General features: G+C 38.7%; 1 protein-coding gene and 5 non-coding genes across 6 annotated transcripts in view; 1 reads left to right on the forward strand and 5 right to left on the reverse strand.

Moving 5' to 3' along the window:
• LOC138004024 (uncharacterized) overlaps positions 1 to 12,814 on the forward strand; it is a 16,599-nt gene extending 3,785 nt beyond the window's left edge. Inside the window, exons 3-12 of the mRNA XM_068850415.1 lie at positions 171 to 227; positions 2,480 to 2,599; positions 2,795 to 2,881; positions 3,858 to 3,984; positions 5,599 to 5,639; positions 6,333 to 6,419; positions 8,390 to 8,478; positions 9,409 to 9,478; positions 10,818 to 10,863; positions 12,719 to 12,814. Of these exons, the coding sequence (XP_068706516.1) occupies positions 171 to 227; positions 2,480 to 2,599; positions 2,795 to 2,881; positions 3,858 to 3,984; positions 5,599 to 5,639; positions 6,333 to 6,419; positions 8,390 to 8,478; positions 9,409 to 9,478; positions 10,818 to 10,863; positions 12,719 to 12,750 (756 nt within the window). The 3' untranslated portion in view covers positions 12,751 to 12,814. The remainder of the gene's footprint in view (positions 1 to 170; positions 228 to 2,479; positions 2,600 to 2,794; positions 2,882 to 3,857; positions 3,985 to 5,598; positions 5,640 to 6,332; positions 6,420 to 8,389; positions 8,479 to 9,408; positions 9,479 to 10,817; positions 10,864 to 12,718) is intronic.
• A 1,434-nt stretch (positions 12,815 to 14,248) lies between these two features.
• On the reverse strand, positions 14,249 to 14,372 carry Trnal-caa (transfer RNA leucine (anticodon CAA)). Its single transcript has 2 exons — positions 14,335 to 14,372; positions 14,249 to 14,294 (listed from the first exon to the last, which is right to left on the reverse strand). It is a non-coding gene; the product is annotated as a tRNA-Leu (tRNA).
• A 1,770-nt stretch (positions 14,373 to 16,142) lies between these two features.
• On the reverse strand, positions 16,143 to 16,266 carry Trnal-uaa (transfer RNA leucine (anticodon UAA)). Its single transcript has 2 exons — positions 16,229 to 16,266; positions 16,143 to 16,188 (listed from the first exon to the last, which is right to left on the reverse strand). It is a non-coding gene; the product is annotated as a tRNA-Leu (tRNA).
• A 327-nt stretch (positions 16,267 to 16,593) lies between these two features.
• On the reverse strand, positions 16,594 to 16,717 carry Trnal-caa (transfer RNA leucine (anticodon CAA)). The gene is made up of 2 exons: positions 16,680 to 16,717; positions 16,594 to 16,639 (listed from the first exon to the last, which is right to left on the reverse strand). It is a non-coding gene; the product is annotated as a tRNA-Leu (tRNA).
• Positions 16,718 to 17,348: 631 nt separating this feature from the next.
• Trnal-uaa (transfer RNA leucine (anticodon UAA)) lies at positions 17,349 to 17,472 on the reverse strand. Its single transcript has 2 exons — positions 17,435 to 17,472; positions 17,349 to 17,394 (listed from the first exon to the last, which is right to left on the reverse strand). It is a non-coding gene; the product is annotated as a tRNA-Leu (tRNA).
• Positions 17,473 to 17,780: 308 nt separating this feature from the next.
• On the reverse strand, positions 17,781 to 17,904 carry Trnal-caa (transfer RNA leucine (anticodon CAA)). The gene is made up of 2 exons: positions 17,867 to 17,904; positions 17,781 to 17,826 (listed from the first exon to the last, which is right to left on the reverse strand). It is a non-coding gene; the product is annotated as a tRNA-Leu (tRNA).
• Between the last annotated feature and the right edge of the window lie 188 nt (positions 17,905 to 18,092).

Raw genomic sequence — 18,092 nt, forward strand, 5'->3', positions numbered from 1 at the left:
CCAATCACAGTGCTCGTTTTGTTGAGCGAAAGTCTAGGTATATAACAAGTATTATTATTATTATTATTATTATTATTATTATTAGAATATTATTAATTATTGGGCGACATCATTGTTGTGCGTATGTGCCCATAATTTCTTATATGAGAACTCTTGTGTCCTTCTTTCAGAAAACAGTTTGTAACATGGTTGTTGAAGTCCCAAGGTGGACCAATGCTAAAATGGAGGTATGTCATTCTTTGTTTTAACTCTTTTAGGGTAGCTAAACATGTTTCTATAGGCCTTTTTAACCTGCAAATCAAACTTTAGGTGTAAATCAGTAATTTAAAAATTATGGTTTTCCAGCATAGTTGTGCCCTCCTTTTGTGCTCTCATTTTACCCTCCATACAGGGCTTGAAATAATTTCCCTGCTGGCGCTAGTCAAGGTGTCCAGTCAAATCTGTTTTTGCTCGGAAAAGACCCGGTTTTGTCCGGAGAAATATGCATTACTTCATAACTCGTAAAAAGTACTTCTCCCCCTTCAGCATGATGCTTAAATGTCAAGCAAGTACATTTAGAGAGATTTTATTGTAGAAGCAACCTCTCAATCGGTGCAAGAGGCGTGGAATGCACTGCACATCCACAAGGTTTAGTAAAATCAAAAAAATACTTCTAATATTACACTTGTGATTCCCACTATCGCTGCCTTATATCGCTTCTATGATTTAATTTAAAAGCAATTTAAAGTTATGAAGCCGAAGGTTACAATCGAGCAGATTCTCCCCTTAATAAAGGCCAAAGATACACGTTTGAATTTTTATTAGAAAGTGGCCCGGACCTTTGTACTGACAGTTTTAAGAGGCATTTGTTTTGCGTCTCACATTAGTTCGCAACATAAGTTTGCAGCAAATTCCACGCAGACTATAAGAATTATTAGCATAGACATCGATAGACACTCTACACTGGAAGACCCGCTAATTTCATGACTGATGGATGTCAAAGAGGAAAATTTTATTGTAGTCAAAGGTGGTCTGTTTATATCTTTCTTTTGCTTTCTTCAGTTCTTTTCTTTTCTTTTCTTTGTTTCACAAACATGAATCATGTACAACCTAATTTAGAACTACTTATAAGCTTCAAATTTAATTTTCATTTGAAGGGTAAATGACCGGACAAAATGTCCGGCCATCCAAGGAGTTGACTGGACAAAAGCTATTTTTGAATGAACATCGTCTGGTGGCCGGCCGTTATTTGAAGCCCTGCCATAGCTAATATTCTCTATATTTTAAATGTCTAGCTACTGCAGATTAAGGCAATTAATTTTCCAGTTTCCTCTCCCTTTTTTTATTCTGATCACTCTATCATTGTTTGTCAAATCAAAACAGTTTAGAAATAGATGATATTACTATTACTGTACATGACTACCCTGGGATACAAATTTTATCTTTGAGTGCTCAAGTGATAGTATCTCTCGGGAGTGAGTGCGGCGAACAAGTGTGAGATACTATCCACACAAAAAAGACAAAATTCTTATACCCAAGTGGCCACATGATGTTTCTGTTTATTACTATTACATGTATTATAATTGTACTGATGATTTGTCCAGATTAAAAACAACTTGTTTTTATATTCATTTTTGAAATGGAGAAAAAGTGGTGACAACCACTAATTTAAAAACGTGTACTGTGTAACATGAAACAAAATATAAAGTTAGGAAAACAAATCATAGTAATGTCAAACTGAGTCATAAAAATGTAGTAGTAGAGAAAAATTGTGTTACAGCATGAAAGTATCTTACAAGGAAGGAGAGACTTGCTTATTATTGGCTAATTGTATTAGTCACCGTGGTGACACCTATATACTCACAACTGTGAAAGATAAAATAATAAAATTCACTGCATGCAGTGAAGATATGATTTTTAGAAAAATGAAATGATATGTGTAGTATTTCATCACTTTACTGTATCTATATAATAAAGTAATTTTGTCATTTCCGTCTTTCCATAACACAAAAATTGCCAAAAGAGCACAGGAAAGATTGTACAAAATCTCCTGCATCTCTGTTCGGTTTTGTTTCACAGAAGGATACCACTAATTGAGTTCTGATTACAATGTGACAATTCTTGGTTTTCATGTGACGTCATCAAAATTAAAAAATAAGGAATTATCAATCCTTTTGAGATTTTCGTTTAGTCAGTTATTTGAACAGCTGAAGACTTATCTTTTCAAACAATTTTCAGTTTGATAGGGTTTTTCGTCTTGTGATAAAGCAAGGTTGAATTTCTAAGCTTTTGCGTGACAAGATATTAAAATTGCGGCAGAGAATGGTGTCACATACATGTAGGTTAAAAAAGTGACTTATCCGCTGAGATTTTGCTATCCTGAACAGTCCTTGTATGAGAATAAGTACTCATCATTACCAGGAGTTACATTGTAATCAGACTTTTGACTCTGGACCACATTGGTGGCCATCCTAGCTTCATTTAATCATGTTTCTCATAGATAGCTGTGAAGGAGGCATTGAATCCCATTAAGCAAGACTGCAAGAAAGGCAAGCTACGATTTGTTCATAACTGCTTTCCGTATCATGGCTACATCTGGAATTATGGAGCACTTCCTCAGGTATGAAACACCAAAACTAAAAGCAGGCTATGTTTCCCTTCCTCTGTTTGTCTGGAACTCAATGCTTAAAGTGTTTTGGATGTGGACAAAAAACGTTAAAAATGTCCTAACGATTTTCTCCAGGATTGTAACTCTAAAGATCATCATCATCATCATCATCGTCATCATCATTATTATTATTGCACTTTCTTTCAGACCTGGGAAGACCCAAATCACAAGGATAAGGACACAGGATGCATGGGCGATAATGATCCAATAGATGCTTGTGAAATTGGTACCATGGTGAGAGACAATGACGTACATTGTAACTTGAATTGGTGGGTTCCCCACTCTAGGCTCTGAAGATCAGAGCCGTACCCACATCCTTTCCTTTAAAGAGTGCTTCTATCCTATAATGCCAAGGTATTAAAACTATCGGAGATGCTCTTCAATGCACGTTTGAAATCTACAATGTACCTCATTGACCACCATTTTGAGAATTTAGCTCCAAAGAAATATGAGCGTCGCAAATTTTGGTCGGCGTAGATCACTTAATAATATATGCAAAGTTATACCGGAACACAAATACTAACGGTAGATCACAGACGTTCCTCTCCGATTTTTTTTTTGCGGAGAGTGGACATCTGTACACAGCCTGTATAGTTTTCTGTTTAGTTTTTTGCTGAATTGATCATTGTTATCTTCTTTTTATGAAACACAATCTATAGATATGGAATGCAAATAATTAATGTTGTTCATTTTTTATTTCAGAAAAAAGCTTGTGTCAGCTCTATTTGTAAACGATTTTTGTTCAATCCCAGAAAGTAACGACCCCCCCCCCCCCTGAAAGTAGCGACCCCCAAAGGCTGCTAATTCCAAAAGTAACGAGGGTCACTACTATTGGAACTCTAGGGTAGTCCATCTCTAGTTGAAAGCCCTACTAAGACCACCTGAAAAGACAGCCATTTATTGCGTTTGTTTGAAGGGGAATGTGTCCTAAGTTTGTTCAGATTGGGTGATTTTGTGCATGGTCTTGCCAAAAGGAATCAAGTTTTTCTCTGTAAAAGACACCAAAATAGCCACCCCAAGGATTCTTGTGTTGTTTGCAGGGGCACCCTCACATGGATCCTTGTACGCATATATTGATTTCGATTTGATGACAGGCTCTTTTTGTCACATTATTAGTTTTTTAGCTTTAGAACCCTACGGAAACACAGGCTAAGCGACTGTTGAATGTACTTCAGTAATGCGAGATAACTACTAGTTGTCATAATTTCAGGTTGCAAGTAGAGGAGAGGTTAAACAAGTGAAAATTCTAGGAACTGTTGCTCTAATTGATGAGGGGGAAACAGACTGGAAAATCCTCTGCATAGATGTGAATGACCCTTTGGCAAAAGACCTGAATGGTAAGGTGCAAGAGTGATAAGGGTTGTATGCATATATCATACTGTAAGATAAATGAAACAGAAAACTACAGTGTAATACCATAGATATTAGTATAACCCAACTAGTGGACTAATGCAAATCCAGCATTTTAATTAATTGGCTACGCCATTAGGTGACTATTAGTTATTAAGTAGTAGTCCTTGAGTAGCCGAAAAGCGTGGCGCTTTCTTTCGTTTTATTCCCAAATAAATATTTCTTCAACTTGCATTTGTTAACTTTATTATTGCCTTTTCTGTCCGACTAGTTGGGTGATACTAAAACAATTAGACCCGTAGCCCTTGCGGGGAATGGGTCTAATTGTTAAATAGTTCTTGGTTTCAGCCTACATGTTTATCATTATCTTCTGGTCCCTATGGATTCAAAGATAATTTTAGCTTTTAACGCGATGTCACAAGGCCTATTAAATTTGCCTTTTGCGTGTTTGTAAGATATTGATGAATAATTAGTCTTTTCCACCAAATTTTCCAGATATACCATGGGGCAAAATACACCATTTCAATAGCTTGTGAAGAAATCATTATTATTTGTCATCCTTGTTAATAAAAATTCAAGTTTATAATGACATTTTTTCTTGACATAATTAGGGTATTATTAAATTATTATTTCATTAGCGCGCGTTGGATATGAGATGGTAAATAGCCAACGAGGCATTTGGCACTGAGTTGGCTACAACTAGTCTCATATCCAACAAGTGCGAATGGAATTATTATTGTTTTGTTACATTTTTCACTAAATTCTGAACACTTGGACACTTGGAAATTAAAGCGAATCAGTTTCCAACTCAGCAACACTTGACGCAATCAGTTTCCATTTTAGGTCATACAGTATAAAAGTATAAGCTTGTAACCGAACTTGAGTGAAGCAATCAGAAAGCTAGAAACAGTTATGTTAGAGGTCAAGGCTGTGCTCCAAGGAAAATTTCAGGGAGCCCTTCAAGCGTTTCAGCTGGGGTGCCCAGCCCTCTAATTTGGTTGCCCAAATTAATTATTAATAATTATTTTTTAAATTAATGATTTGAGATCAACAATGCAGCCAGATCTTCATCTATATCTCTCTCTCCACAAAACATTGCTGCTACTGCTCTGGTGATTGTCGAACTCGTTAGTGCAAGAAAACCCCCAACCCGTCCAATTTTTTTACACCATGCTTCAGAAAGACAAGAAAAGGTGCAAAGCCGCCATGTTGCCTTGATTACCCATGATGCACTCAAGACCGTGAACCTGTCTGTGGAAATCTGTACGGTCACATGCAAAGTCACGGATTATATTACATGTGAAAGCATGTCGAACGGCCTTCCGAGAGGTTTTGCAAAATGTAACCACCAGCATATTAAAATTTTTAGCCTGCTTATGTGCTCAAAATACAATACCCCAGAGTGCCCAGCCGGGCGACCTGGTAATTTTTCTCACTCACCCGAAGCCAAATGTTAGAGCACAGCCTTGAGAGGTTGAAAATTTATGTGCTGTCATTGATGCAAAAAGAAGCAAACAATTTTAAGTTTAAGGTTATACCCACATAGCAGAGGTATCATTGTATGTGTATAATTTTTTTTTTCCCTTTCAAATTTTCCAAAGATGTTGAAGACATTGAAAAATATATGCCAGGACTACTGAAGGTAAAAAAAATTCATCATCAGTATTATTGATTTCTTATCAATAGATTTTCTCTAGTATATATTCTAATTAAATTTCTTCATATATTATGTGTATTCTTTTGATCATAAAGGATTTGCTCTTGAATGAGCATGCAAAAAATTGTGTTAAAGCTGATGTTTTAAGTATCTATGATGTCATTTTCTGGCTTTTGTTTTTATGCTAATTTAGACACTCAGAATCTGATATTTATACTTGTCAGATACAGTAAACACCCGCATATAAGAACAAGTGGATTAAGAACGTGAGGCTGAAATTTGGCCAATAAAGCACCACATAAATAAGAACAAATTCAACCTGATAAATAAAACATGTTCTTAATATAAAGGGAAATGGTATTAGAATAAGGAAAAAGTACAGTACAGTGAGTGATCAAAGTAATATGGTGTCTAGGACCATTACAAACTTTGAAATCTATTTTAAAAAGGGTTGTATGCCAATTAAACCTCTAGTAATGTACAATTTGAAGTATTTGTGAAACCAATAATATTGTAAGAACATTTTAAGAACACGATCAGCTGGAAACCTGAAATCAGTGTTCTTATGTGCGGGTGTTTACTGTAGTTTGAGTTGACAAGGATAGTGTCAATAGGGTACATGTAGGATTATAAGTGTCTTGAAATTGGTAATAATTTTTTGTTACTGTTTTAATGCAGGCTACCATTGAATGGTTCAAGATCTATAAAATTCCAGCGGGAAGTAAAGAAAACCAGTTTGCTTTCAACAATGAAGCTAAAAACAAAGTAAAAGATGTCTTTACCTCTTCCGTTTCTTTCTATTTATTAAGGGGGGAGTGAACCTAGGTGCTGTTAATCCTTTAAGGCCTGAAGGGCCCCCCATTGACCAGCAAAATCGTCTGGCGTTAGACAGAGTAAAATCTACATGTGTATAAGTGGCCACTGGGAGTTAAGGTGGCTCAAACCAGTTTCAACACTTGATAGAAACGTTCTTTTGTAGAGGGATTGACACTACAACGCTTATCAATTAACAGCAATGTTATGGTACCATGTCAAACACACATTATTGCTGAAAACGATTCGGTCATTTTTGTGACGTGAAACGTTACCGTGGCAACAGGAAAGCCCTGCCAAAACACCTACATGTACAGTAGTTTGTTTTCCAGATATGAGCAACTAAAGCCAAAAAATAGGATGTTTTTGCAAGGCTTTCCGGCTACCATGGTAACGTTTTACGTCACAAAAATGACTCCATCTTGTTCAGCAATAATAATTAATGTTTCACATGGTACTATAACATTGCTGTTACGTGATAAAGTGTTGTAGTGTCTATTCTTCTAATAACAATTAAGGTCTCTTAAAAGTGTTGAAACTGGTTTGAGCCACCTTAAAGGGTTAAAGAGGTTTGGCATTAGACAGAGCAAAATCTATTAAAGTGGTACTACGACCGAAAAAAAAATTGTTTTTCCTTTGGATTTCAAAACTATGTTAACTAAACACTAACTCACCCAAGTTTTAAGTTCTGATTTTAAAAAGACACCTGTTTATTTTAGCTGGAATTTTCTTATTTATTGGTCTGCCATTACTAACTTTAAAATCTTGAGAGAGCTGGGTCGAGGAGAAAATGACGTCAAACACTCACTAGTTTAAGAATGCAATGCGTGTGTACGTGGCCTAATTAATATGCAGCACAGAAGTTTCGGGCTTTCAGACTTTTAAACCCATGTTTTGCATATGTAATAAATTGCGTTTGCACGCTGAAATTTTAAGCTAGTGAGTAAATGACATCATTTTGTCTAGATCCAACCCTCTGAGGTCCAATCGGCCAGTTTTGAACATCAGTAATGGCGGACCATGAAATCCAAAACTTACACTCAAAATAAACAGCCTTTAGAGTGGGCAGTGTGGCCCAGTGGTTAGGGTGCTTGCCTTGAGATCCGGAGATCCCGGGTTCAAGACCCACTCTGACCACTCGTCGAATTTGATCCTGGTAGTCCCTGGTTCAACTTCCCAGCTGCACTTGTAAATAGCCAACTGGTTTGCCTCCGGCCAGTTGGGATTCTTAACAGTTGTTGTTGTTGTGTTCTGTTGTTTCGTTGATTGTTTCATTGGCCCTGAAAAGCCCCTATGGGGAGCGGTCAATTAAGTATGTATTGTATGTATTGTATTGTATTGTATTTTAGATAAAACTCAAAGCTCAAAATTTTGCCAGTTAGGTGTTAAGCGGACATGCTTTCAAAATCTGGAGAAAAAAAGGAAATGATTTTTTGATCATAGTACCACTTTAAGTCTTGCACTCAGGAAGTAAAGGGTTAAGTTATTCTTCTGTAACATGCTTTTGCCTTTTTTTTATATATTTTAATAAACTTAATTGGTTCTTTAAGTAGTTGCCCTGGTTGCATCCTTGAAGTTGTTGAGTGTTATTACTACAAAAGAGTCAAGTTGTAGGCTCTGTGAAAACCACATATGCCTGTTAGGGAAAACATGTCAACAAATATTGAAAGCAAAGACTGATGTTCTTGCGACGCAGCTCTTTACAACCTCTAATTTCATTGGATCCCTTTAGGATGCTGCCCTGTTGTTTTTAGGGCTAGGATCCATCATTGATTGGTTGTTTTGGTCCATTGTTTTCTGAGTGAATCCCAGGAGACGTTGTAATAGCTGCGTACTGCCCTGCAACAGCATGCTGCAAGACTCTTGTCTTATAGTTGAACTATAAGTAATTCATTGATATTTGTGTGTTGTGTGACTGCTAGGAATTTGCTATGAAGATTATCAATGAAACCCATGAATGCTGGAGCAAACTGTTAATGAAAAAAGTCGAAAATGAAAATGGGATGGCATGGTGAGAAAATTTCTTTTCGTTGTCCTCGTCATCTTCATTACCATCCTAAACTTTGACAGGTCAGAATACATCCACCTTATTGAATGGTTAAACATATAACACGCGCAGATACTTTGGGGCTTAGAAAAATACTCGTAATGAGCAAACTTTCCGCACGTATTGTATGTGAAACCTTTCAATGAGGGATTTATTATTCCTCTATAATGCCATTTTCTAGTATGGTTTTTTCCTGCACAGACTGAGAATTGTATTGATTGCATAATAAGTTGTGTGTGAATGACGAAAAAAATACAGATGAAACCATGCGAATGTCCTTCATTTGATTGGATAAACAAAATGAATTTGTGACAAGTGATGACAAGCTGAATTCTCAGGCTTTGCATCCTGTCAAAAACAATAATCTTTTATTGAAAAGCTCTCTTCCCCTCCGTATTTGCTCTGTTCTAAACCCGTCAAACCGGGACACTACAGTGTATTATCGTCTCATATTTTGCGCGTCCTCTTGACCAAATAATTATGGTAAAATGGTGTAATAGTGGAAAAGTAAAGACTATCATTAGGGTGTGTGTTATTGATCCAAGATCACTTGGATCACGGCCGGCATCAAAGGAAAGGATGAATCCACTCTGGGAAAGGATTCTTTGGTGATCTTTGGATCAATGATCCTTTTTCGGATCATCTTTAAGAGAGGTACCCTTACTTTGCATTTGCTGTGAGTTTAGCAAGTTGTGGTCACAAAAAATTGCAAAGATCAGTTCGGGTTTTCTTGGACTGTGTATTGGTGGAGTTTGGTGCGAGGGGAAGATGAAATTATTGATATGAAAAGGGACACTATGAGCAAATTGAATGTAATTGTTCTTTTCCAAGTGCAATAAAATAAAGTCGTTATAAGAATGGCATTGTTAGTTTTCTTTATTGTTTTCTTTTCAGCAAAAATGTGACAGTTGAGAATTCACCATACAGGATAACAAAAGACGAGGCAGCGTCCATTGTTAAACATGTAAGTACAGAGAAACTATGTAAGATTGCTTTGGATGGGAGCAAAACAATAAGATTTTATATCAAATTAATGTTTTGAAGATAAGCTGGATGAGGGCTTTTTTGTTGAAAATTTAACTTATCTTATGTGGGTTGTGTTTGTTGGTTCTCTGCACTGAGAAGATTTGCCCCTGATCTTCAGGTATATGAATATTGATCTTGGTGACATTCGCTTCATACGGAAATCTCACTCAACTAGTCCAAAATATCATTCATTATTTTGAAGCGAGAAAACTGAATCAAGCCATATATAGACGACTTTCACTGTTATGCGCTAATAAACGTAACTTGAAATGTGGTTAATTTTCTTAGCAGTATAGAAACTACTGAAACGATTTACTCTTACCATTTGATGGAAATATATAAATCGATCGTTTGTTTTGAAGTTGTTACAGGGATCTCGTAGAAAGCCACGGTAGACAGATTAAACTTGATTTCCAGGCATTTATTTCACAGCAATGAGGGCGGGATAGCACTGCAAGCCCTCTTTCGCTTTGTAAAACTCCTGCATATAACTCACATATAAAAGCCTGTTTAACGACCACGAGGTAAATCTGTTCAGAGGTGGAGCCAATATCAGGACAATTTAGCCTCTGGATTAAGATTCAAGGGTACAAAGTATTGCTCTCCTCGCCTGTGTTTTTCTTCTTTACATCAAGTACATTTAGGGCGTGTTCGATTGACCGTATTCCGGAATCCACATGGGATAGAAGTTAGAAGTCCTTCGCTTTTACGGAGATTCACATTAAAGTTGTCAAACACCCGCTAAAATGCTATTTTAAACATATCTTTGTTATCCTTGTTGCTTTAAAACGCCAAACATACAGTTTTAAATCATCACACCACGTATTCTTATTCCGGAATAGGGTCAATCGAACGCGCCCTTAGTTATCCGGAGAAATCCTTGACTATTGCTACGTCGTAGCCTCGTTTGCATACGCAAAAACAAAGATGGCAGATTTCAATTTATATTTGCCTATTTTTGAAGCGTTATTGTTGGCTATTTATACACATTTAGTCCAAATGAATGGTCAAGTGTGACAATGCAGGTAAAGAGCTAGACTGTACGTTCCCTTTAAAACCAAAGATTGAAGACTAATCCCCTCCCAGCCCTTTTGCAGCCCTTTTCCTCCTCTTTTACCAAGCTCCCAATAATTTGCTCATTGGCACCTTATCTGTAGTTAATTCTAGAAATAGAAAGATTCTTTCAAATTTGGCACATGCTACCAAGGCTTGGTATATGGTCGGTCAATACCTAATACAACAGCATTTTAAGAGAGGTTTTTTTCCGTTTGTTTTAGGCTCCCGATCGCGAAGAACCTCAACCCATCGATCCTTCACTAGAAGGTACATTGCTCCATCTTTTCTTTGGTGTTCAATCATCAAACAAAATCCTGTTCTCATTTTTAACGTTTTGGTAATTCTGTGTTAATGTTGTGGGCTGAACGGTTGAGAAAAAAATGAGGTGATGCTAACAGGGGAAAAACTATTAAACAACGATTCTGCTGCTTTAGAGGAAGAAATAATCTTCGCAGGAGAGGGAACATTCTGAGCAGTTGCACAGAAACTTTAAAACGATCTGGAACGAAAACTCATGACCGCACAATTGCGTTGCATTATGGCAAGCCAATTGTAGCAATATTCAATAAATGGATATTTCAATTCAAAGAGTCTATTTTAGTTCAAATCAATGCATAAATTTATGTTCAATATACTTTTTTTTGGTTCAACTTCCGATTTTGCATTCAACTCTTTTAATTCGTTCAACGCGATTTACAGTTCGTTCAACGATTTATTGCACAGCGGTTGACCACTGTTGCCTAGTCCCTCTTGATCTCCTGAGGTCACGGGAGGTTGGAACACAGTTTGTTAGTAGTCCATGTATGACCCATCATACATTGAATACTAACCGAAGAAGGTTGGATTCTGCGATTTACCACAACTGAAGCAACCTAAACCATTCACAAAAGCTAATCTTTGATCAAATTACCGCTAATTAGGCCTAAAACCTTATTTAATATCAAAATCCAACCTTTGCCGGTTAGTATTCAATGTATGGTGGGTCTCTCAACCGCTGTGCAATAAATCGTTGAACGAAAGTAAATCGCGCTGAACGAAAGACAAAGTGTCGAGCGAAAAATGTGCTCTTGAAGTTTAAAAAGAAAAGGTTGAACCGAAGCAATCGCATTGAAGGATACCAAAATGTCACGTATTGAATGCAAAAAGTGTTGAATGCAAGATCGGAAGTTGAACCAAAAAAAAGTATATTGAACATAAATTTATGCGTTGAATTGAACTAAAATAGACTCTTTGAATAGAAATATCCATTTATTGAATATTGCTACAATTGGGCTTCTCATATTGCATACAGATCCACCACTAATACAAGAGAGGATGTAGAAAAATGACATTGAAATCTTCAAAAACAAAACGACTTTCTTTAAATCTGTCCAACATGTTTCGACGATTCAGCCATCATCATCATCAGTAGCAATCAGTAACTTTTGAAGTGTTCGTTAGATTTTATTACGACACATGAAATTTGATATTAACAGTAACACAAAATGCGCGGGCATCTGACCCAAAATAATCGAAGGTGAAGTGCTTACAGTGAAAATGTAAAATTAAAATGCTGGACTTGTTAGTTCAGGTCGGGCCATTCTCATTTAATGTGCATGGCTTCCTTAAGTTTCACTTGAAGAAAGTCGGCCCGACGTTTTTCATGTTTATGGCAAATCGCCTGGATAAGAGTCGTTTTGCTCAGAATCATCTTGTTTGTGATGTAACGATAATTTTATCAGAAAAGGAATTCCACATTACCATTTTTTAGTTCTAAACTCGTGATTAACTAAAGATTTCCTCTAAACACCTCAAAATAACGCGACGTAGCCCCTTTCACAGAACATAATCTTCAAAACTAGTACTGGCCGACTTTTTAGGGACGTTTAAGTTTGCAAATAGAATTTGCATGATCTCCATATTAGTATTGACCAGTGTGTGAATTTAAAATAACGTGACGTAGCCCCGACGTGGCTGCCATAACGAAGAGTCCTTTCATCCTTGTGGTTCGCTCATCTGGGCTTAAATTGGACTGGAATGCATGACAGAAAAGTTGCAAAGCACGTTATTCCATATTTTTGGAGCTTAACACAATGTTTCTTGTTATCTCTGATGATGTTTCATTTCTTTTTCTCTTCTGCAGTTGATAGGTGGCACTATGTGAAAAGAACGTAATTGCGACGGCCTTATCAAAGGCAAAACACATGTCCTTCAATAAAATTCACCTATTTTGCTTTCAGTCAGCTGTAGTGGAGTGTTTTCCCTTAAAGTGCGTGTAACGGCTTTTTATTGAAAATTCACTTTTTAACTCGCTTTGAAAGACTGGAAGTGGTCATACCTCGATCCATAACCGAGGAATCGAGGGCAATGGGTTAATTACCATCGTACTGTCAGGAGCTTCCGCCCCAAATGCGACAAAGGGCGCTCCCCTACAATATCCTACAGTACCTTGGATTGAAGGAAGCGAGCATTTTACGCGAGAGATTACACAAAATTGTATAAATTAGAAACATTTCAACGGAATGGGTTTCTGCTGACCAATCAACCTGCAACCCGGATCGACCAGCAACAACTGTTTACTTTGCGATGAGGAAGTGCAATCATAGGGGAGAAAGAACTGTTCTTCTGTGATCTATACTCATCGGGGCGATCACAGAAATTGTTGGAAGAATCCGAAGGCACGTTGTTTTCGGGGCACATTGCATTGCATTTCCCTGTTTTGGTCCCGACAACGGAGAGAAAAATAACTAAATATCTGCCAGGAGTGAGATTCGAACCCCACGCCTCCAACATGAGACCAGAACACCCAAACAGTTCAACGCTCGGAATCCCTTTGATACTGGCTTAAGTCTGGCGTCTTTGACCACTTGGCCATCCTAGCATCTTGACCTCCTCAAGCTTCCTCAACATCACGCGTTTCTATCCAGCCAGTGATACATAACCAACTGTTCAGTCGTATTCCATTGAGCAGAGACTATATAGTTTGGTAGTTCTTTGACAAATTGTGTAAGAATGACTAATGCACCGATCAACTCGAAACTTCAACACCCCCCCCCCCCCCCCCCCCGGAACAAAGCCCGGGCATTTGAACTTTTAAAGATTGGATCAATCAAATTCCCGCCCCCTCAGGCCAAGATGGTGTTCAAATGCCCTACCCTATCGTCGGATTTCTCTGACATACCCTACTAAAGAACAATCGTTGTCCGCTCCTGACGTCTTTAATAAAGACCTTTTGAAGACCTTTTCAGTTGTAAGCCAATTGTTCACAAATGCTACATCTCTTCCTTTTAAACTCTTACACGTCGTCCAAACACGTGTTTTACAGATGTTAGCGACTTCTGCGCCCGAAAAAAAATCATACAAACCTAACACTTCCGGTTCAATTTTCCCCACCCCACGCAGGCAAGGGTCAAATTCCCCACTCCCCAGGCACAGAGGATAGTCACCTGCCCGTGGTTTGCCCGTGGGGAGGGGGATGTTGAAGTTTCGATTTGATCGACGCATAAGAAGTGTTTGGGTCGTAAAAGAGTAATATATTTATCTCACTCTCCAGAATGTACTAGATATAGAAAACGTTTACACGCTTTCCTGAGTTTGCTTTTGCTTTCTGCCTTTCAGCGGCTGGTACAAAGTTCTCAATCGTCCATTACTATGAATGGGATAGAAAAGGAGCTGCCAGGAGTGGGATTCGAACCCACGCCTCCAAGTGGAGACCAGAAGGCTCCACGATCCCATTCTAATGATGGAAAGGTATGTAACCTTGAGTCTGGCGCCTTGGACCGCTCGGCCATCCTGACAGTTTGGAAATTAGAGCTAAGTGATTACATAGACTGATTACTTTCAATTAATGATGAAAAGATATTGCAGGCAGCCATGGCATAATGAAGAACTCTGTATAAGGATCGGTCTTCAAGACCGTAACTTAGAATCCGAACATCTGGTGAAGAGATTTCCGACTAACAAGAGTTTTTAATTTCTTCTGACTAAAACGATCTTTAATTACCTTGGTCCCATCGTACTGTTAGGATCTTCCGCACGCAAATTCAACACAGGTCAAAACAGGGTGTGCTCTCACTAATGAGAGCTTCCTTACAACATCGTACAATACCATTGGATTGAAGGAAACGAGCATTTTGTGTAATTTAACCCCAGCCCTAACTCAGACAATTCAACCTCCAAGCCAGCTCGACCAGCGACAACCGTTTTCGTTTTCATGGGGAAGTGCAATCATGCAGAGGTGAAAAAGAACTGTTATTCTCTAATCTATATTCATCGGGATGATCACAGAAGTTATTGAAAGGATCCGAAGGAACAAAATGTGGTTTTCGGGCGACATTGCATTGGATTTGAGACCCTGTTTTGGTCGCGAGAACGGAGACAAGAAATGAACATCTGCCAGTATTTGGATTCAAACCCACGCCTCCAACAAGAGACCAGAAGACCCAAACAGTTCAACGCATGGAATCCTTTTGGTACTGACTTAAGTCTGGCAACTTGACCTCAAGAGCATCATACGTTTCCATCCACTCTCAGAACTCTTCAGTCAAAACACAAAACTTCTCAGTCATATTCCATTGACCAGAGACCAGATTTTGGAAGTTCTTTGACAAATAGTATATGAAGGACTAAGAACTGTTGGGTCGTAAAAGAGCAATACACTCGAAATATATGTATCTCTCTTTCCGAAATGTAATAGATGGTCGTTTTGAAAAAGCGTCGTCCTCGAGAACTTTTACACGCTTTCCTGAGGTTCGCACTTTCTCTCTGCCTTCCAGCGGCTAGTACAAAGTCCTCAATAGTCAATTACTATGAAAAGGATACAAAAGGAGCTGTCAGGAGTAGGATTCGAACCCACGCCTCCAAGTGGAGACCACAAGTCTCCTTGATCCCATTCTAATGATGGAAAGGTATGTAACCTTGAGTCTGGCGCCTTGGACCGCTCGGCCATACTGACAGTTCAGATATCAGAGGTAAGTGATTGAGTCGACTCATTACTTTCAATCCATTTTGCAAAGATATTGCAGGCACTCATGGCATCATGAAGAAATCGGTAAAAGGATCGTTCTTGGAGAACGTAAATTAGAATCCGACCATGTGCTGAAGAGATTTCCGACTGATATATCTATACTAAAACGATCTTTTATTACCATGGTCCCGTTGTACTGTCATGTTATTCCGCTCTCAAATTCGACACAACTCAAAACAGGGTGTGCTCTCATTATTGACAGCTTCCTTGCAATATCGTACGATACCATTCGAATAAAGGAAGCGATCATTTTGCGCGCGAGATTCCACAAAACTGTATAAATTAGAACAATTTACTTCGGATGGGTTTCTCCTGACCAATCAACCTGCAAGCCAGATCGACCAGCAACAACCGTTTACTTTTCAATGAGGAAGTGCAATGATAGGTCACAAAGAACTGTTCTTCTCTGATCTATACTCATCGGGATGATTACGGAAAGTATTGGAAGGATCCGCAAAAACAAAATGTGCTTTTCGGGGCATGATGCATTGCATTGGAAATCCTGTTTTGGTTGCGTGAACGGAGACAAAAACTCGACAGCTGGCGGGAGTGGGATTCGAACCCACGCCTCCAACAGGAGACCAGAATACCCAAACAGTTCAAGGGACTGAATCCCTTTGATACTGGCTTAAGTCTGGCGCCTTTGACCACTCGGCCATCCTGGCAACTTGACCTCCTGAGCATCACACGTTTCCATCCAGTCTCAGAACTCTTCAGGCAGAACACAGAACTCTTCAGTCATATTCCATTGAGCAGAGACCAGATTTTGAAAATTCTTTGACAAATGGTATATGAAGAACTAAGAAATGTTGGATCGTAAAAGAGCATTATATGTATCTCACTTTCCAGAATGTATTAGATGGTCGTTTTGGAAAAGCGTCGTCCTAGAGAACTTTTACACTCTTTCCTGAGTTTGCTTTTTCTCTCTGCCTTCCACCGGCTGGTACAAAGTCCTCAATCGTCAATTACTGTGAATAGGATACAAAAGGAGCTGCCAGGAGTGGGATTCGAACCCACGCCTCCAAGTGGAGACCAGAAGGCTCCACGATCCCATTCTAATGATGGAAAGGTATGTAACCTTGAGTCTGGCGCCTTGGACCGCTCGGCCATCCTGACAGTTCGGACATTACAACTAAGTGATTGAGTCGACTGGTTACTTTCAATCCATTTTGGAAAGATATTGCAGGCACTCATGGCATCATGAACAAATGTGTAAAAGGATCGTTCTTGGAGAACGTAAATTAGAATCCGACAATGTACTGAAGAGATTTCCGACTGATAAGATATTACAATTTTTTATATGTATACTAAAACGATGTTTTATTTTCTTGGTCCCGTTGTACTGTCAAGACCTTCCGCTCTCAAATTCGACACAACTCAAAACAGGGTGTGCTCTCATTATTGACAACTTCCTTGCAATATCGTACGATACCATTGGAATGAAGGAAGCGATCATTTTGCACGCGAGATCACACAAAACTGTATAAATTAGAACAATTTACTTCGGATGGGTTTCTCCTGACCAATCAACCTGCAAGCCAGATCGACCAGCAATAACCGTTTACTTTTCAATGAGGAAGTGCAACGATAGGTCACAAAGAACTGTTCTTCTCTGATCTATACTCATCGGGATGATTACGGAATGTATTGGAAGGATCCGAAAAAACAAAATGTGCTTTTCGGGGCATGATGCATTGCATTGGAAATCCTGTTTTGGTCGCGTGAACGGAGACAAAAACTAAACAGCTGCCAGGAGTGGGATTCGAACCCACGCCTCCAACGGGAGACCAGAATACCCAAACAGTTCAAGGGACTGAATCCCTTTGATACTGGCTTAAGTCTGGCGCCTTTGACCACTCGGCCATCCTGGCAACTTGACCTCCTGAGCATCACACGTTTCCATCCAGTCTCATAACTCTTCAGTCATATTCCATTGAACAGAGACCAGATTTTGGAAGTTCTTTTACAAATGGTATATGAAGGACTAAGAACTGTTGGGTCGTAGTTGACGAGCAATATATGTATCTCACTTTCCAGAATGTATTAGATGGTCGTTTTGAAAAAGCGTCGTCCTAGAGAACTTTTACACTCTTTCCTAAGGTTGCTTTTCTCTCTTCCTTCCAGCGGCTGGTACAAAGTCCTCAATCGTCAATTACAATGAATAGGATACAAAAGGAGCTGTCAGGAGTGGGATTCGTACCCACGCCTCCAAGTGGAGACCAGAAGGCTCCACGATCCCATTCTAATGATGGAAAGGTATGTAACCTTGAGTCTGGCGCCTTGGACCGCTCGGCCATCCTGACAGTTCGTACATAACAACTAAGTGATTGTGCCGACTGGTTACTTTCAATCCATTTTGGATAGATATTGCAGGCACTCATGGCATCATGATGAAGAAATCTGTAAAAGGATCGTTCTTGGAGAACGTAAATTAGAATCCGACCATGTGCTGAAGAGATTTCCGACTGATAAGATATTAAATTTTTTATAT

The sequence above is a fragment of the Montipora foliosa genome, chromosome 5, assembly GCF_036669935.1.
Source record: "Montipora foliosa isolate CH-2021 chromosome 5, ASM3666993v2, whole genome shotgun sequence".
Lineage (NCBI taxonomy): Eukaryota > Metazoa > Cnidaria > Anthozoa > Scleractinia > Acroporidae > Montipora > Montipora foliosa.